This window comes from Fusarium oxysporum, chromosome 15, assembly GCF_000149955.1.
Source record: "Fusarium oxysporum f. sp. lycopersici 4287 chromosome 15, whole genome shotgun sequence".
Lineage (NCBI taxonomy): Eukaryota > Fungi > Ascomycota > Sordariomycetes > Hypocreales > Nectriaceae > Fusarium > Fusarium oxysporum.
In genome coordinates, this window is record NC_031000.1 from 2,235,757 (window position 1) to 2,245,748 (window position 9,992).

A 9,992-nucleotide genomic window follows, 5' to 3' on the forward strand; every position below is an offset into this window, starting at 1 on the left:
TCCCTAGGTTCTGACGGGGGCTGGTTTCAGCACCCTTGAGTGCAAAGCCTACCACTTTGTCTAGGCAGTATCCCTGCATGTACTACCTTTCACTGAAGGTGTACTGTGTCACGAATGCAAGAATCAAATTAACCTTTAAACTATTGAAAGAATGCAATGCTACTGGCTAGTATGCCGTCTGCGCCTTTTTTTCGTGGCACGTATCTTTCTTGGCTCATCAGCCTCGGTGACATCCGTGGCGCTCAATTCATCGACCCGCATTTCCAGCTCGTCGTATGTAGCTTTGAGCTTTCTGATCTCTGCCTGAAAAAAAGAACACTCATCCACAGCCTCACGTCGTTCCTTCTCAAGTCTCGCGATCATTGTGTTTTGCCTATGCATTTCTCCTTTGATATGCTCAAGCTCGGAAGTCAGCTTGCAGATCTGGTTTTCTCCCAAATTGACCCTTTGCCTCCAATACGAGACTTGGGAACTGAATGCAAGCATTTGGCGATGACATGATGCCATTTGAAGCTCGTTCTCCCTCAGAGCCTTCTTCTGCTCTTCAATCTCACCGCGGTACTGCTCTAAGAGCAAGTCGCTCAGCTCCTTCTTGAACACCTCTCGTTCAATTACTTCATTGCGCTCTATAATCTCGTCTTTGTATTGATCGAGAACTAGGTCTCCAAGCTCTCTTTGGAACCTTTCATGTTCAAGTTGCGCATACATCTGGGACTTTTCCGTTGACATCCTTCCTATGTCTTTGGCTAGCTTATTGTAGTTCTCTTGTAATCGCTGCCGCTCGCTACGAATCTTGGTGTTCTCTCGCTGAGCTTGATCGAGTTGACGCCGCAAAGATCTTTGGTTCTTCGTAAGGGAATCATTTTTCTGGAGTATTTGGCTGAAGCGATTTTTGAGCGCGTGATAAGCAGTTGCCACACACGATGTATAGGCTTCGTAAGGGTTTGTAGAGCTTCCAACCACTTGAGATTGGGTTGGTAGCGCCTAGGCTTGTTAGATAGGTTTAGAAGCAAATAGTAAAGTAACCTACAGGAGGTATTTCTTTTCCCGCCATTATTTCTTTCTCAAAAAGTTGTAAATATCAATTTTAAATACTTACAGCGGACTTCCTTCTGTATATCCACTAAGTTAAATAGTCTCAGAAGGCCTTTCGAAAAGAGGCCGTTCGAGGACTAAACCGGCTACCCTTGCTCAACTACCAGAAAAAGGGTGGGTCAAAAGCAGACACCCCTGACGAGATGCCTCGAAATCAGATATGCCGACGAGTGATAAGCCTATACATATATTCGCTAGTCAGTGTTAGATTCCTGACCTCTTCACATATACTGTGGTAGAGATGGCAGCTCAAACCATTGGGTCTCGGGGATATCGACCCCCGACCGTCACAGATGCCTCATCAAGCGACATTCATCACCAGAGCTCTCAACTGAGCTTAGTACCTTATGACGGTTCATTGGCTGTTTTACAGGATGCCTCTCTTCGAAATCCGATTATTGCGGCTCGTAAAGAAATCGTTGATTTCTGGATAGAAAATGAGTTAAAGGATGCAACTGCGGGAGATGTTGAGACCTACCGTGACATTCTCAGCTCTGAGGAGCAGATTGCGAGGATCAGTAACGTCGTTCTCAGCAAGATAACAAAAGGGAAGAGACCAAACACAACCGCCATTGCCCAAGAGATTGGCAAAAAAGAAGTCATTGAGTTCTTCGTCGAATATGCATTTGACTTGTGCATAGAGAAGAGAGAAGCGCCACAAAGGGAGGCACGCGAAGAAATAGAACGTATACTTAACGTTCTAGCAGCAGGAGGCAATGAATACGACGTGCTAGGTATAGACGAGGCGATCACGCGTCTTGACCTTAGACAGCGGAAACGTAGAATTCTGTACTTGGTACACCCAGACAAAAACAAGGACAAAGAAGCCGAGAAATGTGCCAAAGGTCAGTGGTGCCGAACCTCATCCCTTGTTTGTTACTGAGACACGCAACAGAGGTCAACAATGCTGCAGATAAGCTACTTAATAAGAACCAGGAACAGTATCAGCCGCCTACAGGGTCTCAAATCTTTAAAGAACACAAGGGCGTCTTCGGGCCTGGGGCATTCGCAACAGGCGATACAGAACCCGAAGACGATGAAGAATCAGACTCTGGGGACGATGTTGTGTCCATACCCGATGTCCCTGATGCAGTGAAGAAAGTCCACGAAAAGGTTTCCAAACACATCCAAACATATTTTTCAGACTTCACAAAGGGCCTGCCAATATTTAACGACGGAATCCGAAAAGCCAACAATAAGATCAGGAATCTAAACGTCCTTGCTGGAATTTCTGGGGACTATTACCAGGTGGACAGAGATGTTTTACAGGGATTAAAAGAGGCGCAGGTACACGTGATCCGGATTCGGGAAACGCAAGGCGCGAAAGAAGCTGAGAAACAGCTTTCGGTTTTCAAGGGCCAATGTGAGAATACCTGCGGACAGCGAAACTTTCAATGGCCAAGAAATTGGTCAGAAGTTATGGTTCAAGCTGTTCGTGAAAAGGTGGATGAAATAAACCAAAGCGACCCTCCCTCCAATGAGGAAGACGGCTCGGATGCAAATATGACGGATACTAAAGGCGATGAGGAAGAAAGTAACCCAGTTATAGATATGTTGGATGCTGATAACGTTGAAGGTATAATACTCGGTTACCGATCATCGCGGCGATATAACAGATTCCAGGAGCAATATTTGACTGACGACGTCACATTTTTTATTCAGTCCCCGGGAGCATCGATTTTTGGGGTCTTTTCACTAGGGGATCTCGGCCACGAGATTTCAACTAAAGCTCTAAGCTACTACAAAGACGGTGGAAATGATGTCTCCACACATATTGAGGCCGTTACCGGTTCAAACCCCTCCATCACTCCAGCCACATATAATGGAATACTATGCATCGGCGCCAAGAAGTCAGGCAAGCCCTCTGAAGGCAGATTTCCCGACACCTGGATACAGATCGCATTGAAACAAGACAGCGATCCTTCAAAAGCAAAGATTATCCATAGAACGGCTCTGCGGAAGTTGGTGAAAGATGCTGATTCTCAGATAGAAAGGTTCTATAATGAGGTCGGCGTGGAGCCACCATGGGCCTATACACCTTACCCGGATCCTTATAATCACTTGCGTCCCCGGCCCCTTATGTTTCCAGCACCCAGAAGCAGGTATTATGAGAACGATCGGCATTTGCCAAAGGCTCTACCATTTCATGGTAACATGGGGTCAATTGGATATGAAGAGGCTGCTACCAGAAGGGCGCCTCAGACGAGATCCTCTGGCGCTCAGCCTCAAATCGCAAGCGGTCCAGAGCGGCTGATCGCTGCTATGGAAACTCTTGTACTGGCTATGGCAGAAGACAGGGAGGATCGCAAGAGATACCAAGACTACATGGAATCTAAGTTACTAAGAGAGGGGTAGGTACTGAGGTTCAGGGGAAAGGTTACAGGGCAGGTCCCTCGGCACCTTGAGTTCAGGTTCAATATGTAGTTTATTTGCTATTTTCATAGATTGAAAGAGGTGATTTGGCAGCTTGAGAAATTTAGGTGTCTATGACAACATCATTTTGAAGTGGCATTAGTATGGAATAAGTGATTCTACTACAATAGGAACTATCCATGATTGTGGTCCTGCCTATACTTGACTACAAAGAGCGAGAAGAGAGATATCGAGACGCACTTGTGAAGCATTTCTGATGGTTCAATCAACCTCAGTAACTACGATAAGATATTTGCCATAGGCGCCAAGGAGTCCGGTTATGAGGATGTCAATTGTTATCCGGCGCTGTGGCGGATGACAACGATCCTTCGAAGACCAGAATCATCCACAGAACAGCGTTTCGGAATTTTCTTGGTTAACGTAATGCCAATAAGGTGACAGCTAGATTCTTGTTATGTCAATAACGGCATTGAGCCACCGTGCGCCACTACACCCTATCTAGACCCCGAAAACCTGGCTCTTTACGATCCTCATGCTTATCCAGCCCCCAGGCAAAGAGCGTGGAAATCCACCGGTAGACGTCCCCGTGGCATCCTGCCTTTTCATCGCGACATCAGGTCAATCACATATGGTGGGGACGGCATAAGACCAAATCTTGCGACGAGATCATATCATGAGAATCCCGATCCTAGGATACAGAGCGGAGGCGACGATAGGGGGCCAAATCATTCTGCACATCTCGTGACAAGGTCCCATCCATCCGAACTTGAACCCAGAATACACAGCATGCAAAATGGGGTTGAGGATAGACTGATTCGCGCTATTGAAGAGCTTATGTTAGTGTCCGAGCGACAAGATAAGCGCTTGGAGCTAATGGAATCTGCTATTGCAAGGATCCACTGAGGAGAGTTAGATACATGGAACCGATAGATTAAGGAGCAGGGCTGGACCCTGATGAGTTTGCGTTTGTAAAATGCTAAAACAATTATGTAAGATAATAAATCTTTTATTAAAGCTTCTCTGAATCGGTTATGTGATACAGGTAGTAGGCATAGGAATATAATAAATGATTTGATAATAATGATAACTATCTAGGGGTATGGTCCTGCCACTACACTAAAAGAAGAAGAAAACGCATTCCATCACAACCAAACTGACGAGAGAAGCGCAAGCTGCTTGACGCATGGTGACTGCATTGGACAATGCAGGAGCACTGGGCCTTGGAGTTGGTGTGGCTCTTGTAGAGCTATTCAAACCCGGGTGGCCAGTAGTCGGGATGAGAGGGAAAGGAACGGAAAATGAAGTTGGCATAGGCGCCGTGTCCTGGCTTGAAGGGGCTGTATATTCGCTTGTCTGACATGTCGCGGTTGATGTGCATGGCGTATCGCTGTTTGTCGAAGCTAATATAGACGGTGTCTCACTTTCTTGACTGGGCGACTTGAATTCGATTACACCAGTACCGACTAAGCCGCCCGCTTCGATAGTTAGATCGACAACTTCTCTCGGTGTCAGTTGAGCTCGGGTATTTTGGGAAAGTGCAAGAACAAGAAAGCTGGGGAGGAATAACATGGTGGCTTGTCCGGCTGAGAGTCTGGTAGCCAAGGACAGAATATATATGCGACGGGCAGGAAAAGTCCTGCAGGACCCCACATGCGTCGCGCCAAATCATTGCTGGGATCTGGTTATGGCTCCTTAATAAAGAAGGGGTACGAAACCTGCACCTCAGACGTGAGTGGTAAGTGCGATCCAGAAAAGGTGCTTAGCTCAGCATCTTGGTTTAGGTATAAAGTTACGAGGACCCGCCATCAACTGGCCCTTTCATCTCATTCACCATCTTAATATCTTTTCTGCCTTCTAGTATCTTTATCATCACTAGCCCTTGGTATAATAAATATTATGCCTCGAACAACTCCAAAAGGGAGTAATGAGAAACCCAGGGAGCGAACTACGAAAGACCTTCTTAACGCGGCATCAAAGAGAAAGCGCTCTACATCGTCCCAAGAGCAATCGCCATATGCGAGGAGTCGTCGCTATAGTCAACCCCGAACTAAGAGATCACTGCAGCTGGAGAGTTTAGCCGATACGCAACGTTACATTAACCAGCTGAAAATTCAACCTGCTAAAGGATCGGATAACAAGAACAAGAACGCCTTGAAGGAGACACCTTATCTTAAGGCTGGGAATCTCTATGTAATATTCCATGCGCAGTCTTCTCGTTGGCTTGCAGCGCTCCTGCTTCCTCTCAATGACTTACATCGAGTTGGTATTTCAGAGACTTTTGATAGTCTGGGTCTTTCTCACAACACTCCAAGCTGTGTGACTTATGATCTGGAATCGAGCAAGTTCGAGTGGCGAGACGGGTTTGGGGACGACGAGCCACTTTCCCATCAGCGCAAATTCCCTATTGCATACTACCTATCAGATCCCGATTCCCCAGAAAGTTTTAACACACAGTGGGTTGGAGCAGAAAGTCTTTGGGAATTGAGAAGTTGCGGTTTGAAGTTCGGTACAGTCTGCCTGCTGTTTATCTTCATGTACGAATGATTAACCCTGGTCCATAGGTGAACAGAGCGAACCTCAAGCGGTCGTTGCTAGACTTGCATCTAGAAGCACAACAAGGTCCACGACATTGAGCTTCCCCACAATCAGCCCTAGCGTTACGTCAATAACTACCAAGTCGCCTCCCAATAGAACCCAAATAATCCGGGTTTCTCCGCATTATCTGACGGCCGGGGAGAGAATCTCACTTGAGTGCATCCTTCCAGACAAAGTATCTGAGGTTCCGGGGTCGCTGGAACAATCAGCCCAGGGCTCAGCAACTGTGGACAAGCTCAGCAAGGGAACGGGTGTTCCCAGCAGCTCATCAGAAATCAGAGGCATATATGCAGGTATAGATACACAGCAGATCCCTGAAAATACGAAGTTGCCAGGAATACTGCAGGTTGCCTCTCGATGGCCACTGCCTCTCTCAGATCTTGTCCTGCACGAACTTGCGACAAAGTCAATCGATAGAGTTTCGTCAGGTCCCGAAGACTTCAGGATTCCCGGGCCCGAGGAAATCTACTATTGCCCTCTATGTTCCAACAAAAAGAGGTTCCAGCGAGTTGCAATTTTTATCAATCATTTATCCGACATCCATCAGTAGATCTTACAGGGACACGCAGGGACACCTATGACGATTAGGGTAGGGCAGCGCACACAGAAGGCGATCTAGCAGAGGCTATATGGAATCTAAATACAGTATCATAATTGTTTTATTTGTTTCCGAAACGGCCTGTCTCTTAAATCACTAATTTCTCGCTCAAAGTATGTTCTTGTGTCCCTGACATGCCCGCTCTCATCCTGGATGACAGCACCATCGCGCCCAGCAAGAGAATGAGCGCCTCACTCCCAACTAGAACAGTAACCCAGAGAGGGTATCTGTCGATAGACCAGGCTATTAATCCAGACATCAATTGGGCAATGCTAACATCAACCAATCCCGTTTGGATCCACAGCTGATTGCTGTCCAGACGATCATGGGCTTGGAACTCGAACAGCACTATCTGGTTGAAGACCAAGGCGATAATGCTTGAGATGATAGCGCTACCTAGAAACCCTATTGCCAAATCGCTAAAAATGGTTCTTTGGTGTTCTGGAATAGTGTCGAACGACATTACTATTGCAGCTATGACGGCAACTAATGCAGCAAGAAAGTCAAATCCTCTATAGAGTTGAAGGATTATGTCATGAACCACAAAATCTACTGCGACTATTAGCTCTCTTCTACAAGTTACGACGGTTAGTACTAACGAATGGGATCCATTTTAGTAAGGAATAAATAAGTAAGAACGTTACGCGATTCCAAGATTTTATGCACACAAGGACCTCGAAAGCTCTAGCTCCCACATATTATACATTTAGGCAATTGCACCCTAAGTCCTGCTCTAAAGATACGTTTTACTCATGAGATCAAAAACGTATACCCTGGTAAGACCGAAATGTGTACCCCGGTACTACCGAATACAGGGGTGTCACTTTCGTCCAACAAGCCTATGCCGTGTGACGCTAATATATAAATAATTCATAAATGAAGCCGGTATTACTTCCTAGGCGGATACGCATCTTCTATCGTGGTAACATGGATCGACCTGCTAGTCCGCGCCCAATCGACAGGGAGATAGCAAACGCTCATGGTGAGTCTGTTTCTCTAGATGCTACTCGGGACAAACTTGAAGCGACCAAGAATTTTGACCGAAAATCCCCTGAAGAAACCATCTTGGAAAGAACACGCGAAGTTGGGCGTCTCCGTGCAGAAGTCGCTTACCTGCAAGATGTCCGACGGCTTGGTGAATACCTTTGTGAAGAGGTTGAATATGTCATTGACCGGCTACAACTAGCCGTTATTGCTTTTCATAAAGGACTACAACAGATCGAAGGAGGTCAATTGGACTTGGCGAAATAAGGATCATGTCTGCTTAGGGTATATGTATTCAAATGAATTTCAGTAGACAGTTAAATGATTGTATTTAGCTACCAGAGCTCGATAAACAAATTTCAAAGAATTGAAAATATTTAGCCCACAAAAGGAGTCTAATTCCTTCCTCTGTTGCAGCGATCTAATTTTCTTCTTCTGTGGGTGACGACTTTGGGCGCCTTGAACTTGACCAAGGGCAAAAGTCTAACTCTACTAAGTCAAGGTCGTCTCCAAGCAATGGACGAACAATCTTAGTCACTGCTTGAGCCGTGATAGGTTCCGTGCAAACTACAGATGTCAGCTTCATCAGGGATTTTACAGGAAGGTGCATACGAGATACTAGCATACGGCTTCCACCCTTGCGTCTTCGCATCTCGTCCTCTAGAAGGCTCTGTGGATCCATAATGTCATAGTTCAGTGTAAGTCGCTTAAGCTTCTCTCCTTTCTTCACGGATATGCCTCTCTCAGCATCTTTGGCCAGAAATCTTCCTCGTATGTATAATTGGATGTCCTGTGATAAGATTAATATGAGTTGCAGTCAACAACCTGCCAAGGTAATACTTACGTAATCAATATTCCATGACAGGATGTCGTTGATCCATTCGTTTACCCAGTACCTATATTCTATGAACTGTAAGTCTTGAATCAGCCTGAACATAGTAGATCCAACCTTCTGCTTCGATTTCCCAATACAGCACATGTCTCCGGGTTTTTGTTCGCCATTCTCTATACAATCGTAGTTGCTCATTCATGTATGGCAGTTGCCCTGCAATGCCAATCCCTGTAGCAAAGAGCAAGACAGTCCCGTATTGATCAAGTTTGGTAGTGTTACCGTATGGCCCTTCTACAAGGGCTGTGTATCGTTCGAAAGGAACCGCCAGACGAAGTCGACTAGTGAAACCATGACGAGGCTGGATGATAATCACAATCACCTGTCGTCCGCCATCGCTTTTGTCACTTAGGTACTCCCAGGCTATTTGGAAAGGATGATATTGGAACAAGGCAAGTCGCGGAATACTCAAGAACACGAACTGACCGGCACGAAACTTCAGAGGCCGCGGCATAGTCACCCTGACTTCTATGCCATTCTCTCCAACCTGCTGAATCGTAGCGGTAGAAATAAGTTCTGTTGAGACGTTGATAAAAAGGAGTTTCAAAAAGAAGATTAACTTGACTAATGCAAAGATCAGTATTGCGACAATAAGGTAGAGCTTAGGGATCTGTGTTATGTTTGTTGAAGGTAGGTGAAACCAGAGACTAGTAATCATTGTGGCTGAAAGAGCGAGGTGCAATATTGATGAAGGCTCGTACATCCATTTCCAGAGAGTAGGAATCGATGTTAATACGAGTGCCCCAACTGAGCTGGCAGCCTTCAAATCGTTAGTACTACTAAAGCTTTTAAAAGCCAAAGGCTTGCAAAGACCAATCACTTGGTAGAGGATATGCAATACACTCACAGTCAAACCGGCTTTATCTGGCCATCTTCCGAGATCAATATCGCCACGCAGCCATGAGAGAATGGAGTGTAGAGAAGCTTCAAGGATGAAAACCAGACCAATGCATTTATGCAGAGTGAGATAATTATCTGGCCGACTTGAAAGAACATGCGCGATTTGGTTGAATCGGCCACCCGCACAAAGAGGTACGAGGTTTATCAACGCAGCTCTTCCAAGTCTTTGTGTGAAGTCAGAGCCATCTTTCACATCAACGACAAGCAGGCATACATTGGCGTTGACATAAATAATGATCAGTAATCCGCAGTATCTTGACAGTCGAAGACATCCACCAAGCCACCTGGGCAGGAGGGAAAAATATACTTGACGAAGAAAAAAGCGACGGATATGGTTGTATGCTACTTGAGCAATGGAATAAGAGAACGAAGAGATGAGCAGAAAAAGGATGACACTTCCCATGAAGATACCATAGATATCCGTAGAGTCCATAATGGCAGTTGACAGCCAGGAGTTGGTCAATTAGAAAAGGAGCGTCCAGTAAGCATATCATAATAGATATGTAAATCGCAAAACCGGCACGCCCACCCCTGTCGACAGGCAGCAGCTAGCAACAC

General features: G+C 45.9%; 5 protein-coding genes across 5 annotated transcripts; 3 read left to right on the top strand and 2 right to left on the bottom strand.

Annotated features, from left to right (window-relative positions):
* Positions 1-159: 159 nt before the first annotated feature.
* FOXG_22080 (uncharacterized protein) lies at positions 160-1,054 on the bottom strand (the record flags this gene model as incomplete). Its single annotated transcript, XM_018402465.1, has 2 exons — positions 160-984; positions 1,031-1,054. 2 exons carry the CDS (start codon positions 1,052-1,054, stop codon positions 160-162), a joined length of 849 nt encoding a protein of 282 aa, XP_018255911.1.
* Positions 1,055-1,336: 282 nt separating this feature from the next.
* FOXG_15591 (uncharacterized protein) lies at positions 1,337-3,450 on the top strand (the record flags this gene model as incomplete). The annotated part of the gene is made up of 2 exons (XM_018395680.1): positions 1,337-1,940; positions 1,991-3,450. 2 exons carry the CDS (start codon positions 1,337-1,339, stop codon positions 3,448-3,450), a joined length of 2,064 nt encoding a protein of 687 aa, XP_018255912.1.
* A 1,914-nt stretch (positions 3,451-5,364) lies between these two features.
* FOXG_15592 (uncharacterized protein) lies at positions 5,365-6,012 on the top strand (the record flags this gene model as incomplete). Its single annotated transcript, XM_018395681.1, has 1 exon — positions 5,365-6,012. The coding sequence occupies one exon, from the start codon at positions 5,365-5,367 to the stop codon at positions 6,010-6,012; it is 648 nt and encodes a 215-aa protein (XP_018255913.1).
* A 1,576-nt stretch (positions 6,013-7,588) lies between these two features.
* FOXG_22081 (uncharacterized protein) lies at positions 7,589-7,912 on the top strand (the record flags this gene model as incomplete). The annotated part of the gene is made up of 1 exon (XM_018402466.1): positions 7,589-7,912. One exon carries the CDS (start codon positions 7,589-7,591, stop codon positions 7,910-7,912), a length of 324 nt encoding a protein of 107 aa, XP_018255914.1.
* Positions 7,913-8,066: 154 nt separating this feature from the next.
* On the bottom strand, positions 8,067-9,867 carry FOXG_22082 (uncharacterized protein; the record flags this gene model as incomplete). Its single annotated transcript, XM_018402467.1, has 5 exons — positions 8,067-8,212; positions 8,258-8,435; positions 8,490-8,548; positions 8,595-9,294; positions 9,382-9,867. 5 exons carry the CDS (start codon positions 9,865-9,867, stop codon positions 8,067-8,069), a joined length of 1,569 nt encoding a protein of 522 aa, XP_018255915.1.
* Positions 9,868-9,992: the final 125 nt, after the last annotated feature.